Source organism: Megascapheus bottae, chromosome 15 (assembly GCF_031878675.1).
Source record: "Megascapheus bottae isolate mThoBot1 chromosome 15, mThoBot2.hap1, whole genome shotgun sequence".
In the NCBI taxonomy this organism is placed as follows: Eukaryota; Metazoa; Chordata; class Mammalia; order Rodentia; family Geomyidae; genus Megascapheus; species Megascapheus bottae.
The window spans coordinates 643,176-663,977 of NC_143523.1; the positions used below are offsets into that span (position 1 = coordinate 643,176).

The window sequence follows — 20,802 nt, forward strand, 5'->3', positions numbered from 1 at the left end:
CAGGCTCCTCCTCCCCACACAGGCCACACCCCTTTACAGCCCAGGCTCCTCCTCCCCACACAGGCCACGCCCCTTTACAGCCCAGGCGCCTCCTCCCTACACAGGCCACGTCCCTTTACAGTCCGGGCTCCTCCTCCTCACACAGGCCACACCCCTTTACAGCCCAGGCTCCTCCTCCCCAGCTCCCCACACAGGCCACGCCCCTTTACAGCCCAGGCTCCTCCTCCCCGGCGCCGCACACAAGCCACGCCCCGTTACAGCCCAGGCCTGGGTGCTGGGCGCCCTAAGGCAGTGCCCAGTGGGGTTTTCTGCGTGGCACCCACTCCTTTGCGGAGCTGGCTGGACCGTGGATGGAGGGCGCGTGGATAAAGCGGTCGTGAGAAGCGCTGTCCCCTGTCCTAGGCAGCCGAGCCAGGGGCCTCCTGAGCCAGCTGCAGCCAGTTCACGCCCTGGTCTCCGCGGGCCCCGCCCACCGGCCGTCTGCGTCCCGCTCGTCGCTAGGCAACCGCCGTTGGTCCCGGGCAGCGGTGGACTGATCTGGGACGGAGGCACCATGGACCTGGTCATCACACAGCAGCTGGCCCGTGCAGAAAGCTACCAAGGTACCCTGGGCCTGCTGCCCGCCTCCGCAGAGGCCTGGGGCTCCCTCCTCAGCTCGATGGCAGCCCCCTTTGCGGGCTGGACCAACCCAGCCGCGGAGAACCTGAAGTCTCCTGTGCTGCCACGGCTGGACTGGGGCTGCACTGTGGCTCGGAGCCATTCGTTTGTCCAAGGATAAGCCCGGGGCTCCCCCAGACTCCCTGGGTCAGCCAAGCCCAGGGCTCTACCCGGCCCCCCTGGGTGGGACAGGCCCTGCTGGGTGGGACAGGCCCTGCTGGGTGGGACAGGCCCCGGGCTCCTCCAGGCCCCCCTGGATGGGACAGACCCCGCTGGGTGGGACAGGCCCCGCTGGGTGGGACAGGCCCAGGGCTCCCCCAAGCCCCCTGGGGGAGGCTCTCGCCTGACACCTGCACCTCTGCCCATTTGGTTCCCGCACGGATAGATGGGGAGGCCCTGGAACGAGCCTACCAGCTGATCAAATCTGCCAACCTAGGGAAGTCTGAGTTTGACCCTTCAGAAAGCTTCAGCCCAGACCTGTTTGTGCTGTGTGCAGAGCAGGCCTTTAAGGTGACTGGCGGAGGGTCCAGGCTGGGAGGGCAGCGGGCCCTGAGGGCATCCCTGTCCCTGCATGAGACTACCTGAAGAGGCCAGTGAGGTGGCGAGTGTTACTCTATGAGGGAGGTAGGGGTGGGTGCGTGGGAGACCCCGTGAGGAAAGGGGGGTGTGACCCTGTGGGGGAGGGGTGGGTGACCCTGTGGGGAAAGGGAGGCACCATCTGGAGTGCCTTTCAACTCTTTTCTGTGTGCTGTCTTGCAGATGGGGCGGCCAGAGGTGAGTGAGGACTGCATCCAGATGTACTTCAAGGTGAAGGGACCTGTCACCCAGTTTCTGGGCCGAGCACACCTGTGCAGGGCCCAATTATGTGCCCCACAGTCGGTGGACAACCTGGTGAGAGCAACTGGATCCCTCCTGCAGCCTCCACACCACTCCGGTCTTGTAGCGGGGTCTTAGAATTGTGTCAGCATGGAGTGAAGTGGCCAGATAGGTGTATTCACGGTGACTCCAGTCACTGCCTGGCGGGTGACAGATAGGTGGGCAGATCTGCCTGGCTTGAATTGCAGCGACTTTCTGTCCTCTGTCCCTGCAACTGGTTCTGAGGGAGCAAAGGGAGCTGGGGAAGGCTGGTGCCAATAGCTGGGGCTGTGGTCTCACTCAGGCTCCCCGCCCCACTGTGTGTAAGCACCCTGTCTTCAGTATGAGTGTCAGAAATGACAGCAGTGGCCCTTTGACTTGTGTGTTCTTTATTCTGTTTTAGGAGCAGTTTGAAAATTGTGTGACTCAGTACATGAAGGCTATAAACTTTGCGAAAGGAGAGCCCAGGTAGGCCTTGGTGAGGGTCTGTCTCTGACTGGGTGATGCCAACCTTAGCAGTGGATTTATCTTCTTGGGAAGTCCAGTTCCCCTTTTGGTTTGGTTTTGTGCTTTCAAGGGTGTTGGATCACAGGGGTGTCTTTTTTGTTGGTGGTGGTGGTGGTCGTGGGGCTTGAACTCTGGGCCTGGGCACTGTCCCTGAGCTCTTCAGCTCAGGGCTATTGCTCTACCACTTGAACCACAGCGCCACTTCTGGTTTTCTGGTGGTTAATTGGAGATAAGAGTCACATGGACTTTCGTGTCCTGGCTGGCTTTGAACCGAGACCCTGAGATCTCAGCCTCCTGAGTAGGTAAGATGACAGGTGTGAGCCACTGTGCCCGGCTACACAGGGGTGTCTCATTAGTGTGGGACCTGACCGTGGTGTCACACGTGCCCATGGAGCCACGCCTTCCTGTGTGGGTGCTGGTTTGGGATTTGTAGATGGTGTGCCCCATTGTCTTCTCCATGGCCGGTCCCCTGGGCCCCTCACTCCCAGCCTCTCAAGGTCAGCATCTCAGGCCCTGGTGGCTCAGCTCTGTCACCCTAGCTAGTCAGGAGGCTGAGATCTGAGGATCAGTTTAAAGCCAGTCTAGGAAAATGGCTATCTACAGCTTTAACCACCCCAAAACCCAGAAACAGAGCTGTGATTCTAGCTGACAGAGCGCCAGCCTGAAGTGAAAATGCCGAAGGACAGGGCCTAGGCCCTGAGTTCAAGCCTTAAGACTGAAGCCAATAAATAAATAAATACATAAATACAACTAAAAGTATTTCTCCAAGTGGACTGCCGATTGCCCTGGGCCAAGGGCTCCTGTCTCTGCAAAGGTGTCTTGCTGAAAGTACAGCATAGGTGTCCATTAGGTGAATGTTTTCTTCTCCAGAAACATGGCAGCCTTGACACTGTTAAGCCTGTACCTAAACTGGAATGGATGTGGCATGTGGGGTGAGGGACCTCCTGCATTCTTCTGGTGCCCACAGCTGGCCTGTGATGGGCTTCCCTGGCCCACAGGCTTCCCCCAGGGCTGGGCCCTGTCCTGAGCCAGGCCCGGAGGACAGCAGGGGTTTGCAAAGGAGCCTGTAGTGGACCCTGGGACAGGAGCCTGAGAGCAGGCCCCGAGGGCATCTGGGAGGAGGGCTAACTGGGGACCAAGAGGAGCGTGGTGCCAGGCATTGGGCAGGACATGAGGTACCTGAACCCAGGGGGAGGAGCAGCTCCGCCCAACTCCATCCACTCAGCTCCACCTTCCACAGCAGCCAGTGTGTGGTCCTTCCCTGCCTTCCCTCCCTGGCTCACAGCTTTGCAGAATGAATGAGAATGGCCCAGTCCAGCCTTGGGGGCCATGCAGAGTCATCACCACAGGCACAGCACAGGCCAGGGAAGGCCTCCTGCTGCACATGCAGGGTGGGCGAAGTCCTTGAGACGGGACCCAGCGGCCTCTCTTGGCTGTGGGAGGCACCCGCTCTTTCTCCCGGCCAGGACAGGGAAGCCAGAGCCCCCGGGGCCTGCTCCGGATCCTGACGTGGCTCCTGCCTGCAGGTATTACTTCCTGGTGTTCAATGCATCCGTGCTGTACTGGCACATGGTGAGGCCGTTCCTCAAGCCGGGATATCACCACTTAGTGATCCCCAGCCTCTCGCAGATTGTCAGTGTGTTAAATCAGACGGAGGAAGAAGACACGGAGTGGCGAGCGGAGCTGATGCTGTAAGTGGGGTCCCTTCCCTTGCCCCTCAGGCGACAGACCCCCTTCTCTCTGTGGCCCTGGACTGCAGTTTTGCACGGCCAGGTTGTGTGCCCCCCGATGTGTACTCATGGTGTCTGGTCAGAGGTGCAGAGGTGGTGGTTTCCTCTCACTGTGGCTCTTCTACTGACGAGAGAGGCATGTCCAGTCTCCAATCCAAGGAATTATGGTTCCATAATCTTAGTGCAGTGAATTCTTAGCAGAGTGGGCACTTGAGCAAATAGCTAAGCCACAGACAACCTCAGGCCCCTGCGTGCCCGAGTGGAGTGAGCTGAGAATACAGCCCCGAGAAGTCACCCACACAGAGAGACCATCAGTGTTGGCCTGGCCACTGAGGACAGGCCTGGAAGGAGAGCTGTCTGTGCAGGCCAGGGAGCCAGGCGATGCCAGGTGAAGCAGACTGCACGCTGAAAAAAATCCACCCAGAGATTGTGGGCTCGTGGCTGTTTGGAGAGCCTGTAAGTGAAGTAGCTACAGAGAAAAAATGTTTTTTTCCAAACGCCCTTTGGAGTGTCCCTCGTCATTAGGACACGAGTGACACCCCTTCCCTGTAGCTGCAGGTGGCATCTGCCTCTCCCCCCCTGCTGGCCTTGCCGGGAGCAGTCTGTTGCATGGTCCTCGAGGCTCTTTCTAATGTGTGTGGAACACGTTGTGCCTGCATGTGACTCAGGTTGGCGCCTGCCATGGGAAGCTTCTCGGTGGGTTGGTGCTCACATCTTTCTGTTGCCAGGGAGCTTCTGGAGTGCTACCTGGAGGCTGGGAGAATGGAGGAGGCCGCCAAGTTCTGCACCACAGCGGCGCCTTTCATCAAGGCCAGCGTGCCGCACAAATACCGGCAGATCTTCTCCCTCATGGTGAGATGGGGCTGTGCAGAAAGCCACGTGAGCCACCAGCCCACAAACGCCCGCACACACCAGGGAAAGGAAAGGCACTGCTGACACCATGCCACACAGGCCCCGCCCACCACTGCCACACACTTCTTTGGTCACAGGATTACAGGAAACATGTAATGTTACAATTTCTACAGGAGTGAGCCCCGAGAACATTTACCTGATCTGAAAGTAAAGCTCAGTGAAGGGATATGCCTTCATTACAAATATTAATTTTATAGGAGGAGTAAAATAATAAAGCCGAGATGCAAAGCTAAGTCTCTAACTCCTTGTTTGGATCCAAATCTATACTCCGCTTGTTCTGCACCAGGTTCGTCATGAGCTAATGGACGAGCTCCAGTTGAAGGAAGAAATGAAAGGCTCTATTAACCTGTCTGTCTCCTTCTGCATTAACACCCTGAAGGCGTAAGTGACTGTGGCCTCCCCTGGGCAGCTTGCAGCTGTGGGGACACTGTAGTGGCTTTGAAGCCACTCTACTTGCTCTGCCTCCCACTGACCATGGAGAGTCCAGCGAGGCCTGCAGCAGAAAGAGTGTCCCTGGGGCAAGAAGCCTGGATGAGCCAGGTCAGGCTCAAGGCAGACCAAGGGCTGCACAAATCCAGCACACTTGCTTGAGGTGGGGGTCGAGAGTGGGCCAAATCTCCCCGAAGGCAGAGCCTGGCTGTGGCCTGTCGCAGTCCTGCCAGGACCAAAGGGTATCAGCAAGGTGTTTGTGAGGAGCGGGTAAGGGGACTCCAGTGACCATGGAGGCCACAGTGTGGAGGCTGAGGGAGAGGGGAGGCCACAGTGTGGAGGCTGAGGGAGAGGAGAAAAGACCTTGAGCTGGGAAACTGAAGGGAGCTGGGAAAGAAGCTCTTCTGTGGGAGCAGACGCACAGATTTCGTTTTCCACAGAGTAATGTTAGCAAATCTGACTGTTTGACTTAATTCTAGCAAACTGGCTAGAAATGAAATTCCAGAAGACGTCAATGAAAACCTGAGAAGAACCTATAAAAACTTAAGTCTCTATGATCACCAGCGCTTGCCAGCAAGGAAGGAAGAAAAGTAAGTGCACTTCCACTTGACCTCCCAGAAAGCAGAAAGCACAGCAGGCGTGAGGCGGCCCCCTGGGCTGCAGGTGGGCGCCCTTCTCCCGGGGTGTCCTGAGGTTGGCACTGTTGGAGGGCACCATTAGGGGGCTTCATGTTTAGCTTCTGCACACCAGCATTCTCAAGTCCTTGAGTGTCTCTAGAGCCTATGGTGTGGGACAGCCGGGACAGGACTGGGCGGGGGAACGGGGCCTGTGACTTGAGGCCATGGCTGGAGGATGGGGGGTGCGGCAGCCGGCCGGTGACTTGTCACTGCTGAAGGCCCTTCTCCAGTGAATGCTTTGTCTCTTCCCATTTCCTGAGGGGTGGTGGTGCTGCTGAGAAACCCTCTGCTCTGGCCTCTCCCTTTCTCTGGTCACCAGGGAGGCCTCTGAGAATCTTCCCTCACGTCCTGACCGGCTGTGAGTGCTCCTCAGGTGTGAGATGGTTAGAGTCTGGGGCTCTGGGCAGGTGTGGTGTGAGCGTGGTCACTCCGTCTTCCCCTGGGCCACCAGTGAGCGCGCGCTCTTCAGATGAGGCCGTGAGAGGGACAGGGGGCCTGACTCCGGGACGGCGTCCTCTTCAGGGAGCATGCAGGGAGGAGGCCACGGGACCGGGGGAGATAATCAAGCTAGGATCATGCCAGGGACAGCCAAGTGCGGCCGAGGCTCGGGAGAAGAGCCGGCCTGAGCCGTCAGCTGAGTGCGGCCCCGGGTGTCGGGGCCTGGGCTGGTGAGACACCGCTGCCTGTGTGTGCGCGGCCAGACTGCGGCACTTGGATTGGGGCTGCATGACAGTGGCTGGGGGCCGTGTGGTTAGCACCCAGCTCCAGAGTAGAGAGCAGAGCTTCTGCGTGGCGGCTGCTGCCTCTGTCTGGTGTCTTCATTTGGCTGCCCAGGACCCTGGCCCTGGTCCTGGTGGAGCAGCGCAGCCCAGTGTGGGATGAGGCCTGACCACCGGAGGCCACCAGACTGTGGAGGTCTCTGGGCTGCAGAGAGGGACACGTGAGGGTCGGGGTTCTGGGTCCTGGAGCCCCGTGGCTGAGCGGGTTCCCTCACACAGGCCTCTGATGAGCCGGGCTCCATTGAGCAAGGAAGTCTACTGCCATTTTCCATGGCTTCCGAGGCCGGGTGGCCTGGGAATGTTCTGTCTTGGGGAACCTTCTGGAAGTTCAAGGGGCTGCAGGAGTGACAACGCACAGGCAGGAAGCTTGCTTCTGGCATCCGGAGGATGGCAACTTGCTGGGGAGAGGCCGGATCTGCAGACTGTGGATGGGGTGGCAGATTTGTGTGTTTCTTTTCTTGCTTTTAACTTGGTTTTGGTGGAGCAGGGTGTAGACCATTGTGCAAGTGGTGTGTAAGAGCGTTTCCTGGGTGAAGATTTGAGCCGTTCAGGCCCATGTTGATCAAAACACACTCATGAACTGATGTGTTGAACTGAAAGTCCTGTACAAATACTTAAAATTTTAAACCAACCAGCAGGGCGCGGTGGCTCACACCTGTACTCCTCGCCCCTCAGGAGGCTGTGATCGGAGGATCACAGTTCAAAGCCAGCCTAGGCACTACAAAGTCACCAGAAAACCAGAAGTGGCGCTGTGGCTCCAGGATAGGGTGGTAGCCTGGAGCACAGGGACAACACCCAGACCCAGGTTCAAGCCCCACGATCCAAACAATAAAAATAAAAAATAAAGATGTGAGCCCTTCAGTTCCCATGCATTGACCGCCTGTTGCCATTCTCCATGGCATGCCTGCGTGCTGACAATGCATTCCACTCGGTTTCTCCTCACGCTGTCCCTGCCTATCTCCCCTCAGTCCCAGGACAGCTTCAGCACCTTTCCCTGCTCTCTTTTCATAGTCGCAAACAATCCATTCAGACAGCATTCAGCCTCCTCCATCCACCTGCTAGAACAGCCCCTCCCCTGCCCCCCCTCCCCAGCCCCCTGCTGCTCCCCCTCCCCTGCTCCCCCTCCCCAGCCCCCTGCTGCTCCCCCTCCCCTGCTCCCCCTCCCCAGCCCCCTGCTGCTCCCCCTCCCCTGCTCCCCCTCCCCAGACCCCTGCTGCTCCCCCTCCCCTGCTCTCCCTCCCCAGCCCCCTGCTGCTCCCCCTCCCCTGCTCCCCCTCCCCAGACCCCTGCTGCTCCCCCTCCCCTGCTCTCCCTCCCCAGCCCCCTGCTGCTCCCCCTCCCCTGCTCTCCCTCCCCAGCCCCCTGCTGCTCCCCCTCCCCTGCTCCCCCTCCCCAGCCCCCTGCTGCTCCCCCTCCCCTGCTCCCCCTCCCCAGCCCCCTGCTTCTCCCCCTCCCCATGCTTGTGACTGATCAGCGGTTCTCTTGGAGGTGGTTTATGCTGTGTGTGTGTAGATACATGAATTGTGTCGCAAATGTTTTTTTACCCTTTTTCTTTCTCCCTTCCCCTTTCCTCTCCTAAGCATTCCCTTAGTTTATGTTCTATGTTTATCCATATAAATAATTTTGTATAAGAATGCATGTGCATATATGTTCATGAATTTATGTGTGTTCTAAGATTCACCTTCCACCCAGGAACAAAAACATGTATTCTGCTTAAAGCTTTGCTTGTCTTGCCTCACTCAGTATGACGTCTTCTGGTCGCATCCATTTTCCTGCAAAGGGCATGCGTTCATTATTTCCTTGTAGCAGTGTCGTATCCCATGGTGTACATGCACCATGTCTTCTTTGTCCTTTCCCCTGCATGGAGTGTCTTAGCCGGTTCTACTGTTGGGCTCCTGTGACCAGCGCCCCAGCGAACAGAGGTGTGCAGGACTCTTACACGCTGGGGCTGTCAGGAAGACCCAAGACTGATTTACACACCAGTTCACATGTCTACCAACATGGATGAGCGGCCCTTGTTCCTGCTCCCTGCCAGCGTTTGTTGTTTTCTTCTTACTTTTTGGATATTTTGCCGGGGACTTCCATCCAGCACAGTGTCTCTTGATCTCAACATTCTCTCCCGGTCATTTCCATACCCCAGGGGCCCTCGGGGACGCGTGGATGGAGATAGTGAAGATGCTGTTGCCATTCTGACTGGAGTGAGATGGACTCTTACTGTGATTTTGGATTGCATTTGCTTTGTAGCTGAGGATGATGGACACATCGTCATGTATTGATTAGTCATTTGTGTATTGCTTGTGAGACTTGTCTGTTTGGTTTGCTTGCCCATTTATTAATTGGGTTATTTTTTTTGCCAGTCCTGGGGCTTGAACTCAGGGCCTGGGCACTGTCTCTGAGGCTCTCTGTGCTCAGGGCTAGCACTCTACCACTTTAACCACAGAACTACTTCAGCCTTTTTTCTGTGTATGTGGTACCGAGGAATTGAACCCAGGGCTTCATGCATGCTAGGCAAGCACTCTACCACTAGGCCAAACTCCCAGCCCCCCTCTTAGTTTAATTTTAACCAATTAACCCTATCTAAGAATTTATCGTCCGGGTGCTGATGGCTCATGCCTGTAATCCTAACAACTCAGAAAGCTGAGATCTGAGGATCATGGTTCATAGCCAGCCAGGGCAGAAAAGCCCATAAGAGTTTCATCTTTAATGAATCATAAAAAGCCAGAAGTGGAGCTGTAGCTCCAATGGCAGGGTATTAGGTATGAACACAAAAGGCTAGGGACAGCACCCAGACCCAGGGTCACCAGAAAAAGAACATATCTATTTCTTTTTATGTGAGGATATGTTTCTGTAGGGTTTCCTCATGATTTCTTTGGAATTTGTTGTGATATTCCCTTTTCATCTCTAATTTTATTAATTTGAGTCTCTTCTCCATCTTCCGTCCAATTAGCTAAGGTTATCAATCTTATTTTGTCAAATCATCAATTTTTGTTTAATTCTTCACATATTCTTCAGTCTCCACTCATTCACTTCCTAATTTTTGAGGTTCTTTCTATCTCCTAATTGGGGTTTGGTTTGTTCCTGTTTTTCCAGGTATTTGAGGTGCATTATACGTCTGTCTATTTGAGAACTCTTTTTAGAACTTGTTTTTTGTTGTTTTTAATGGAGGCATTGATGACTATAATTTTTCTCTCAATACTATCTTTTCATCTCTCCAAGTTTATGGTATTTTCAAAATTTCTGTTTTCATGGTCACTTTTTGATTTTTCCTTTTATGGTTTCAGTTACTTACATGCCTGGCATTTGGCAGTGTATTGTTTGGTCTCCATGTGTTTGAATATTTTCTGTAGTATCTTTTGCTGTTGAGCTGTAATTTAATTATGATCTAATAGTATACAAGTAGCTGCTTGCGTCTCCTTGTATATGCTCAGACTTGGTGTAGTCTCGGGCTGTGATCTGAAGAGAGGAATGCTGACAAGAGCGGGCGTTGTGTGGTAGCTGGACGGAATGTTCTGGAGGCATCTGCATACTCCCTCCAGTCTGTGATGCCGCCTCAGGACAAGGGTGATGCGTCCCCCCTTTGTGTGGACGCCCCGCCCCGCCTTTCCCCAGGGGGGATCCCGAGGCACTGTCTGGGGGCTCTGTGGTCTTCCCTCAGGGGTGCTATGGCACTACACGTGGGGGTCCCATACCGCTGTCTGGAGGCTCTTCTGTGGAACAGTTTGGCCTCTGGCGGGTGTTCAAGCCAGATGCTACTGGACAGTCTCCACAGCGTAGTGGCCAGGCATGGCGCCAGTAGACTGGTCTGGTCTGTGCACGGCACACTCTCCAGTCATCCTCACAGCCTCTTAGGAATCTTAACAAATGTCGTTTCCTCTACAACTTGGCTCCCTTTCCAAGTTGATGGGCTACCACAGGTCCTTGTGCTTTGATACACATTTAGCATAAGCCTGCCCGTTGCCACTGAAGGCTGTTTGGACATCTCGGATATCCAAGCACTGACCAGGCAGAAGGTGTCCCTCCCCGTGCTGCCTGCCCCTGGCCAGCCGTCAGCACAGATGCCGGGAAGGGCGGCATCCTGGCCCCGCCCCACCCGGGGAGGGGTCTTCACCACTTGGAGGACCTGGGAGGGGACCTGGCACGGGGTGACAGGGGTGGACAGCAGCCAGGCCTGTCACAGAAGGAGGGCGGCCAGCGGGACAGTCCTGGCAGCTGGTTGGCGCATCTTATACTGCTATTTCATGTCAACTTGTTGCTCCTTCCCAAGTCCCGACAGAGCAGAGACAGGTGGGCTGTGTGCACAGCCATGCCGACGTCTTCCTCGAATCCTGCCCAGCCAGGGCCCTTTTGTTGTTTCTTTCCAGGATGTTTTTGCTTTTTGAATTAGCTCATCTTTGCCTGAACTTGAAATGTCGGGAAGTAGCCTCTGACTGCATCTCAGATCTGAAGGAAATGGAGAGCAAAGTAAGTAGCTTAATGACAGAGCATACCACATGTGGGCATGAGCAGAGCCCCTCCAGCCGTCTGCATGTGTGCTGTGTGTGGTCACCTGCGTGTGCGTGCCACACTGATGGGATGTCTGACGGTGCCCCTCTGCCCCTCCTGTGCCGCCTCGTCACCAGCCTGGCCCATGCGGCCTCCACTCGCTCCTCCAGCCCACATTAGGGGCAGCGTCAAATTCCATGGAAGCAACGTCTCACTTGCTCTCTATCCTTGGTAACGGACACTGAATTCCTATTTAACGTCTGCTTATTGCTTAAGATTATTACTTGCAGTGTGGGGCTTTGAACTGAAGGCTTCAGGCTTGCCTGGCAGGCTCTCTACCACTTGAGCCATCCCCCCAGCCCTCTGGCTTTTTGGTATGTCTAGCTGTCTCAGCTGCCCTTCTCTGTTGCTGCCATTTCAAGCATATGCAGTCAGATCTGGGAAGATGCTCACATATACAAACACTGCTCTCCAGAGGATGTTCAAGAGCTTGCACCAGAAGCGTTAAGGAGGCCCGCTTCAGGTGGTCCTGCCTGTATCTTAGGAAGCCATGGGAGGCTCTGAGCCATGGGGTGGGGAGGGGAGGTGACACAATGAAGGCTTGAAGGCTGCAGCCCCTTCCTGCTGTGCACATTGGCCACCAGCTGTGTCCAGACCCACCTTTCCATGGGGGTAGACGTCAGCAGGCCTCCAGAGTCTGCAGGAGCTGCACAGACAGCAGGGTGCTCCACCAGAGGGAGACCACTGGTGTGCTTGAGTGTGAACTAAGAATACTGTGTCCATGAAAATAAAACCGTTGTCACCAAAGTCACCAAATGACACTTGGACAGTGGGTCAGGGGACTGTCAAGGGAGGCTGGAGACAGTGCCCAGGCCCTGAGTTCAAGTCCCAGTACCAGCAAAGGAAGAAATAATAAGGCAGGAAACAGAAGAAACAAAGAAAGCATATTTTGCTGCATGTAATATATACATCCATCTATATATATATATAATGTATGTATATTTTGATGAAGGTATTTTAAAAGAGAGTCACCCCCCCAAAAAAAAGAAAATCAGTGACTGAAATTGCTGGTTGCAAGGAGGATAAAGGGTTTTGTTGACAACTGCCAGCACTCCTCTTCCGAAGCTGCCTGTAACGGGACAGCTCACTGAGTCACAGCAAGAGTGGAACTGGTCTGATAGCAGAGGAGCAGAATAAATGCTCTGGGTGGCCCGCACGGTTGCTGGACCCAGGTCTGCTCCAGGAGCCCTTAGTGAAGGACGTCACTGCCTTTCCCTCATGGGGGGAGGGCCAGGAGCCCAAGGACCACAGGCCATTTCCACAGCCCTTGCTGTCAGATGCCCAGGGCCACAGGCAGGAATTAAAGGGAAACCTACTGGCTGCATGGCTAGAAGGAGTCTATTAGAGTTGTTTTAATTATTGAAAACTTCAACTAATGAGCTTTCCCCCTCTAGTGAAAAGGTAAAAGCAACAGTAACAAATTAGCTTTCCCATGGAAGCCTTTGGAAACAGTGAGAAGAGCTATGCATCTGTGTTCTCTTTCCTGAACCCCTAGTACATGGCTGAGGTTCTGTGGTCTTCCTGTCACTGGACAGATGGTGGCTTTCCTGACTAGTGGCCTTTTGTATCCACAGGACTCTGGGAAGCCGATTGAAATAGAATGTCTAGAATGTGAGTTAGAGGCTCTGACCCTAGAGAGTGGAGTGAAATTATACCTCCGAGGAGCTGTTGAGGTAAAGCTGCAGAAAAGACTCTCCTTTCCAGGATGGTGCGCTGCAGTTGTTCTGCGGCCTGGTGGAGGGGTGGCCCTGCTGGACGAGGCCTGGTGGAGGGGTGGCCCTGCTGGACGAGGCCTGGTGGAGGGGTGGCCCTGCTGCACGAGGCCTGGTGGAGGGGTGGCCCAGGTGGACGAGGCCTGGTGGAGGGGTGGCCCTGCTGGACGAGGCCTGGTGGAGGGGTGGCCCAGGTGGACGAGGCCTGGTGGAGGGGTGGCCCTGCTGGACGAGGCCTGGTGGAGGGTGGCCCTGCTGGACGAGGCCTGGTGGAGTGGGGGCCCTGCTGGACGAGGCCTGGTGGAGGGGTGGCCCAGGTGGACGAGGCCTGGAGGAGGGGTGGCCCTGCTGGACGAGGCCTGGGGGGGGCACTGCCCGATGAGGCCTGGTGGAGGGGTGGCCCTGCTGGACGAGGCCTGGGGGGGGGCACTGCCCGGTGAGGCCTGGTGGAGGGGTGGCCCTGCTGGACGAGGCCTGGTGGAGGGGTGGCCCAGGTGGACGAGGCCTGGTGGGAGGGGTGGCCCTGCTGGACGAGGCCTGGGGGGGCACTGCCCGATGAGGCCTGGTGGAATGGAGGGATGGCACTGCCGGACGAGAACTGGTCGGGGAGGGGTTAGGAAACACGGTGTGAGACAGGGCAAGAATACAGCACCTCTGGAAGGAACAGCAGAGGTCTGTGAGGAGGACTGGATTGCAGGACTCCAGGAAGGACCATATGGCTCCAGAACATAGCATGTTCATAGTAGGTTAGACACCGTCCTCCAGCCCTTCACAGTGTGTCCATAGCCATTGCAACACATGACTTCTTCAGTGAGACTCAAGTGGAATGAGGTCCTCACGTGTGCACAGAGGTGCCAGCGTGTACAGAGAGGTCTTCCCGTGTGGAGAGATGTCCTCCTCTGTGGAGAGAAGTCCACCCGGGTATAGAGATGTCCTCGTGTGTGTAGAGATGTCCTCCCGTGTGTAGAGATGTCCTCGTGTGTGTAGAGATGTCCTCCCGTGTGTAGAGATGTCCTCCTGTGTGTAGATATGTCCTCGTGTGTGTAGAGATGTCATCCCGTGTGCAGAGATGTCATCATGTGTATAGAGATGTCCTTGTGTGTGTAGAGATGTCATCGTGTGTGTAGAGATGTCCTCCCATGTGTAGAGATGTCCTTAAGTCTGTAGATATGTCCTCGTGTGTGTAGAGATGTCCTTCAGTGTGTAGAGATGTCCTCGTGGGTGTAGAGATGTCCTTCCGTGTGTAGAGATGTCCTCGTGTGTGTACAGATGTCCTCCCATGTGTAGAGATGTCCTCCCGTCTGTAGAGATGTCCTCCCCTGTGTAGAGATGTCCTCCTGTGTGTAGAGATGTCCTCGTGCGTGTACAGATGTTCTCCCGTGTGTAGAGATGTCCTCGTGTGTGTAGAGATGTCCTCGTGTGTGTAGAGGTATCCTCCCGTGTGTAGAGATGTCCTCTCGTGCGTAGAGAGGTCCTCGTGTGTGTAGAGATGTCCTCGTGTGTGTAGAGATGTCCTCCGTGTGTAGAGATGTCCTCCCGTGTGTAGAGATGTCCTCCCATGCATAGAGATTTCCTCGTGTGAGTAGAGATGTCCTCGTGTGTGTAGAGATGTCCTGCCGTGTGTAGAGATATCCTCCCGTGTGTAGTGATGTCCTCCCGTGTGTAGAGATGTCCTCGTGTGTGTACAGATGTCCTCCGGTGTGTAGAGATGTCCTCCCGTGTATAGAGATGTCCTCGTGTGTGTAGAGATGTCCTCCCGTGTGTAGAGATGTCCTCGTGTGTGTAGAGATGTCCTCCCGTGTGTAGAGATGTCCTCCCGTCTGTAGAGATGTCCTCCCGTCTGTAGAGATGTCCTCTCGTGTGTAGAGATGTCCTCTCGTGTGTAGAGATGTCCTCCCGAGTGTAGAAATGTCCTCGTGTGTGTAGAGAGGTCCTCCCGTGTGTAGAGATGTCCTCCCGTGTGTAGAGATGTCCTCGTGTGTGTAGAGATCTCCTCCCGTGTGTAGAGATGTCCTCTCGTGTGTAGAGATGTCCTCCCGTGTGTAGAGATGTCCTCCCGTGTGTAGAGATGTCCTCATGTGTGTAGAGATGTCCTCCCGTGTGTAGAGATGTCCTCCCATGTGTAGAGATGTCCTCGTGTGTGTAGAGATGTCCTCCCGTGTGTAGAGATGTCCTCGTGTGTGTAGAGATGTCCTCCCGTGTGTAGAGATGTCCTCCTGTGTGTAGAGATGTCCTCGTGTGTGTAAAGATGTCCTCGTGTGTGTAGAGATGTCCTCCTGTGTGTAGAGATGTCCTCGTGTGTGGAGAGATGTCCTCCAGTGTGTAGAGATGTCCTCTCGTGTGTAGAGATGTCCTCCCGTGTGTAGAGATTTTCTCCCATGTGTAGATATGTCCTCCTGTGGGTAGAGATGTCCTCCCCTGTGTAGAGATGTCCTCGTGTGTGGAGAGATGTCCTCCCGTGTGTAGAGATGTCCTCCCGTGTGTAGAGATATTCTCGTGTGTGTAGAGATGTCTTCGTCTGTGGAGAGATATCCTCGTGTGTGTAGAGATGTCCGCGTGTATGGAAAGATGTCCTCCTGTGTGTAGAGATGTCCTCCCGTCTGTAGAGATGTCCTCCCCAACATAGTGATGTCCTCGTGTGTGTAGAGATGTCCTCCCGTGTGTAGAGATGTCCTCCCGTGTGTACAGATGTCCTCCTGTGTGTAGAGATGTCCTCCTGTGTGTAAAGATGTCCTCCCATGTTTAGAGATGTCCTCGTGTGTGTAGAGATGTCCTGCCGTGTGTAGAGATATCCTCCCGTGTGTAGTGATGTCCTCCTGTGTGTAGAGATGTCCTCGTGTGTGTAGAGATGTCCTCCTGTGTGTAGAGATGTCCTCCTGTGTAGAGATGTCCTCGTGTGTGTAGAGATGTCCTCCCGTGTGTAGAGATGTCCTCGTGTGTGTAGAGATGTCCTCCCGTGTGTAGAGATGTCCTCCCCTGTGTAGAGATATCCTCCTGTGTGTAGAGATGTCCTCCCGTGTGTAGAGATTTCCTCGTGTGTGTACAGATGTCCTCCGGTGTGTAGAGATGTCCTCCCGTGTATAGAGATGTCCTCGTGTGTGTAGAGATGTCCTCGTGTGTGTAGAGATGTCCTCCCGTGTGTAGAGATGTCCTCCTGTGTGTAGAGATGTCCACGTGTGTGTAGAGATGTCCTCCGGTGTGTAGAGATGTCCTCCCGTGTGTAGAGATGTCCTCCCGTGTGTAGAGATGTCCTCCCCTGTGTAGAGATGTCCTCGTGTGTGGAGAGATGCCCTCCCATGTGTAGAGATGTCCTCCCGTGTGTACAGATGTCCTCCCGAGTGTAGAGATGTCCTCCCGTGTGTAGAGATGTCCTCGTGTGTGTAGAGATATCCTCCCGTGTGTAGAGATGTCCTCTCGTGTGTAGAGATGTCCTCCCGTGTGTAGAGATGTCCTCCCGTGTGTAGAGATGTCCTCGTGTGTGTAAAGATGTCCTCGTGTGTGTACAGATGTCCTCCTGTGTGTAGAGATGTCCTCCTGTGTGGAGAGATGTCCTCCCGTGTGTAGAGATGTCCTCCCGTGTGTAGAGATTTCCTCCCGTGTGTAGAGATGTCCTCCTGTGGGTAGAGATGTCCTCCCCTGTGTAGAGATGTCCTCGTGTGTGGAGAGATGTCCTCCCGTGTGTAAAGATGTCCTCGTTTGTGTAGAGATGTCCTCCCGTGTGTAGACATGTCCTCCCGTGTGTAGAGATATTCTCGTGTGTGTAGAGATGTCCTCGTGTGTGGAGAGATATCCTCGTGTGTGTAGAGATGTCCTCGTGTATGGAAAGATGTCCTCGTGTGTGTAGAGATGTCCTCCCGTGTGTAGAGATGTCCTCCCGTGTGTACAGATGTCCTCGTGTGTGTAGAGATGTCCTCCTGTGTGTAGAGATGTCCTCCCATGTGTAGAGATGTCCTCGTGTGTGTAGAAATGTACTCGTGTGTGTAGAGATGTCCTCCTGTGTGTAGAGATGTCCTCGTGTGTGTAGAGATGTCCTCCCGTGTGTAGAGATGTCCTTCCGTGTAGAGATGTCCTCCCGTGGGTAGAGATATCCTCCCGTGTGTAGAGAAGTCCTCCCGTGTAGAGATATCCTCGTGTGTGTAGAGATGTCCTCGTGTGTGCAGAGATGTCCTCCCATGTGTAGAGATGTCCTCCCGTGTGTAGAGATGTCCTCCTGTGTGTAGAGACGTCCTCCCTTGTGTAGAGATGTCCTCCCGTGTGTAGAGATGTCCTCCCGTGTGTAGAGATGTCCTCGTGTGTGTAGAGATGTCCTCGTGTGTGTAGAGATGTCCTCCCGTGCGTAGAGATGTCCTCCCGTGTGTAGAGATGTCCTTAAGTGTGTGGATATGTCCTCGTGTGTGTAGAGATGTCCTCCCGTGTGTAGAGATGTCCTCCTGTGTGTAGAGATGTCCTCCCGTGTGTAGAGATGTCCTCGTGTGTGTAGAGATGTCCTCGTGTGTGTAGAGATGTCCTCCCGTGTGTGGATATGTCCTCGTGTGTGTAGACATGTCCTCGTGTGTGTAGAGATGTCCTCCAATGTGTAGAGATGTCCTCGTGTGTGTAGAGATGTCCTCCCGTGTGCAGAGATGTCCTCCCGTGTGTAGACATGTCATCGTGTGTGTAGAGATGTCCTTGTGTGTGTAGAGATGTCCTCGTGTGTGTAGAGATGTCCTCCCGTGTGTAGAGATGTCCTTAAGTGTGTAGAGATGTCCTCCCATGTGTAGAGATGTCCTCGTGTGTGTAGAGATGTCCTCCTGTGTGTAGAGATGTCCTCCTGTGTGTAGAGATGTCCTCGTGTGTGTAGAGATGTCCTTCCGTGTGTGGAGATGTCCTCGTGTGTGTACAGATGTCCTCCCATGTGTAGAGATGTCCTCCCGTCTGTAGAGATGTCCTCCCCTGTGTAGAGATGTCCTCCTTTGTGTAGAGATGTCCTCCCGTCTGTAGAGATGTCCTCCCCTGTGTAGAGATGTCCTCGTGTGTGTAGAGATGTCCTCGTGTGTGTAGAGGTTTCCTCCAGTGTGGAGAGATGTCCTCTCGTGCGTAGAGAGGTCCTCGTGTGTGTAGAGATGTCCTCCGTGTGTAGAGATGTCCTCCCGTGTGTAGAGATGTCCTCCCGTGTGTAGAGATGTCCTCTCGTGTGCAGAGATGTCCTCTCGTGTGTAGAGAGGTCCTCCCGTGCATAGAGATTTCCTCGTGTGAGTAGAGATGTCCTCGTGTGTGTAGAGATGTCCTCCCGTGTGTAGAGATGTCCTCGTGGGTGTAGAGATGTCCTCGTGTGTGTAGAGATGTCCTCCCTTGTGTCGAGATGTCCTCTCGTGTGTAGAGATGTCCTCCCGTGTGTAGAGATGTCCTCTCGTGTAGAGATATCCTCTCATGTGTAGAGAGGTCCTCCCATGCATAGAGATGTCCTGCCGTGTGCAGAGATATCCTCCCGTGTGTACACATGTCCTCTTGTGTGTAGACATGTCCTCGTGTGTGTAGAGATGTCCTCGTGTGTGTAGAGATGTCCTCCGTGTGTAGAGATATCCTCCCGTGTGTAGAGATGTCCTCGCGTGTGTAGAGATGTCCTCCTGTGTGTAGAGATGTACTCCCGTGTGTAGAGATGTCTTCGTGTGTCTAGAGATGTCCTCCCCTGTGTAGAGATGTCCTCGTGTGTGTAGAGATGTCCTCGTGTGTGTAGAGATGTCCTCCCGTGTATAGAGAGGTCCTCCTGTGTGTAGAGATGTCCTCCTGTGTGTAGAGATGTCCTCGTGTGTGTAGAGATGTCCTCCCATGTGTAGAGATGTCCTCCTGTGTGTAGAGATGTCCTCGTGTGTGTAGAGATGTCCTCCCGTGTGTAGAGATGTCCTCGCGTGTGTAGAGATGTCCTCTCGTGTGTAGAGATGTCCTCCCGTGTGTAGAGAGGTCCTCGTGTGTGTAGAGATGTCCTCGTGTGTGTAGAGATGTCCTCCGTGTGTAGAGATGTCCTCCCGTGTGTAGAGATGTCCTCCCATGCATAGAGATTTCCTCGTGTGAGTAGAGATGTCCTCGTGTGTGTAGAGATGTCCTGCCGTGTGTAGAGATATCCTCCCGTGTGTAGTGATGTCCTCCCGTGTGTAGAGATGTCCTCGTGTGTGTACAGATGTCCTCCGGTGTGTAGAGATGTCCTCCCGTGTATAGAGATGTCCTCGTGTGTGTAGAGATGTCCTCCCGTGTGTAGAGATGTCCTCGTGTGTGTAGAGATGTCCTCCCGTGTGTAGAGATGTCCTCCCGTCTGTAGAGATGTCCTCCCGTCTGTAGAGATGTCCTCTCGTGTGTAGAGATGTCCTCTCGTGTGTAGAGATGTCCTCCCGAGTGTAGAAATGTCCTCGTGTGTGTAGAGAGGTCCTCCCGTGTGTAGAGATGTCCTCCCGTGTGTAGAGATGTCCTCGTGTGTGTAGAGATCTCCTCCCGTGTGTAGAGATGTCCTCTCGTGTGTAGAGATGTCCTCCCGTGTGTAGAGATGTCCTCCCGTGTGTAGAGATGTCCTCATGTGTGTAGAGATGTCCTCCCGTGTGTAGAGATGTCCTCCCATGTGTAGAGATGTCCTCGTGTGTGTAGAGATGTCCTCCCGTGTGTAGAGATGTCCTCGTGTGTGTAGAGATGTCCTCCCGTGTGTAGAGATGTCCTCCTGTGTGTAGAGATGTCCTCGTGTGTGTAAAGATGTCCTCGTGTGTGTAGAGATGTCCTCCTGTGTGTAGAGATGTCCTCGTGTGTGGAGAGATGTCCTCCAGTGTGTAGAGATGTCCTCTCGTGTGTAGAGATGTCCTCCCGTGTGTAGAGATTTTCTCCCATGTGTAGATATGTCCTCCTGTGGGTAGAGATGTCCTCCCCTGTGTAGAGATGTCCTCGTGTGTGGAGAGATGTCCTCCCGTGTGTAGAGATGTCCTCCCGTGTGTAGAGATATTCTCGTGTGTGTAGAGATGTCTTCGTCTGTGGAGAGATATCCTCGTGTGTGTAGAGATGTCCGCGTGTATGGAAAGATGTCCTCCTGTGTGTAGAGATGTCCTCCCGTCTGTAGAGATGTCCTCCCCAACATAGTGATGTCCTCGTGTGTGTAGAGATGTCCTCCCGTGTGTAGAGATGTCCTCCCGTGTGTACAGATGTCCTCCTGTGTGTAGAGATGTCCTCCTGTGTGTAAAGATGTCCTCCCATGTTTAGAGATGTCCTCGTGTGTGTAGAGATGTCCTGCCGTGTGTAGAGATATCCTCCCGTGTGTAGTGATGTCCTCCTGTGTGTAGAGATGTCCTCGTGTGTGTAGAGATGTCCTCCTGTGTGTAGAGATGTCCTCCTGTGTAGAGATGTCCTCGTGTGTGTAGAGATGTCCTCCCGTGTGTAGAGATGTCCTCGTGTGTGTAGAGATGTCCTCCCGTGTGTAGAGATGTCCTCCCCTGTGTAGAGATATCCTCCTGTGTGTAGAGATGTCCTCCCGTGTGTAGAGATTTCCTCGTGTGTGTACAGATGTCCTCCGGTGTGTAGAGATGTCCTCCCGTGTATAGAGATGTCCTCGTGTGTGTAGAGATGTCCTCGTGTGTGTAGAGATGTCCTCCCGTGTGTAGAGATGTCCTCCTGTGTGTAGAGATGTCCACGTGTGTGTAGAGATGTCCTCCGGTGTGTAGAGATGTCCTCCCGTGTGTAGAGATGTCCTCCCGTGTGTAGAGATGTCCTCCCCTGTGTAGAGATGTCCTCGTGTGTGGAGAGATGCCCTCCCATGTGTAGAGATGTCCTCCCGTGTGTACAGATGTCCTCCCGAGTGTAGAGATGTCCTCCCGTGTGTAGAGATGTCCTCGTGTGTGTAGAGATATCCTCCCGTGTGTAGAGATGTCCTCTCGTGTGTAGAGATGTCCTCCCGTGTGTAGAGATGTCCTCCCGTGTGTAGAGATGTCCTCGTGTGTGTAAAGATGTCCTCGTGTGTGTACAGATGTCCTCCTGTGTGTAGAGATGTCCT

At 54.3% G+C, this 20,802-nt stretch overlaps 1 protein-coding gene across 1 annotated transcript in view; it reads left to right on the forward strand.

Annotated features, from left to right (window-relative positions):
- Positions 1 to 321: 321 nt before the first annotated feature.
- The window catches only part of Cfap46 (cilia and flagella associated protein 46), a 97,573-nt gene continuing 77,092 nt past the window's right edge, over positions 322 to 20,802 (forward strand). The window contains exons 1-10 of the mRNA XM_090345573.1: positions 322 to 602; positions 1,043 to 1,167; positions 1,417 to 1,548; positions 1,916 to 1,980; positions 3,546 to 3,710; positions 4,478 to 4,601; positions 4,948 to 5,042; positions 5,570 to 5,680; positions 10,908 to 11,007; positions 12,663 to 12,761. Coding sequence (XP_090201699.1) covers positions 554 to 602; positions 1,043 to 1,167; positions 1,417 to 1,548; positions 1,916 to 1,980; positions 3,546 to 3,710; positions 4,478 to 4,601; positions 4,948 to 5,042; positions 5,570 to 5,680; positions 10,908 to 11,007; positions 12,663 to 12,761 — 1,065 coding nt within the window. The 5' untranslated portion in view covers positions 322 to 553. The remainder of the gene's footprint in view (positions 603 to 1,042; positions 1,168 to 1,416; positions 1,549 to 1,915; positions 1,981 to 3,545; positions 3,711 to 4,477; positions 4,602 to 4,947; positions 5,043 to 5,569; positions 5,681 to 10,907; positions 11,008 to 12,662; positions 12,762 to 20,802) is intronic.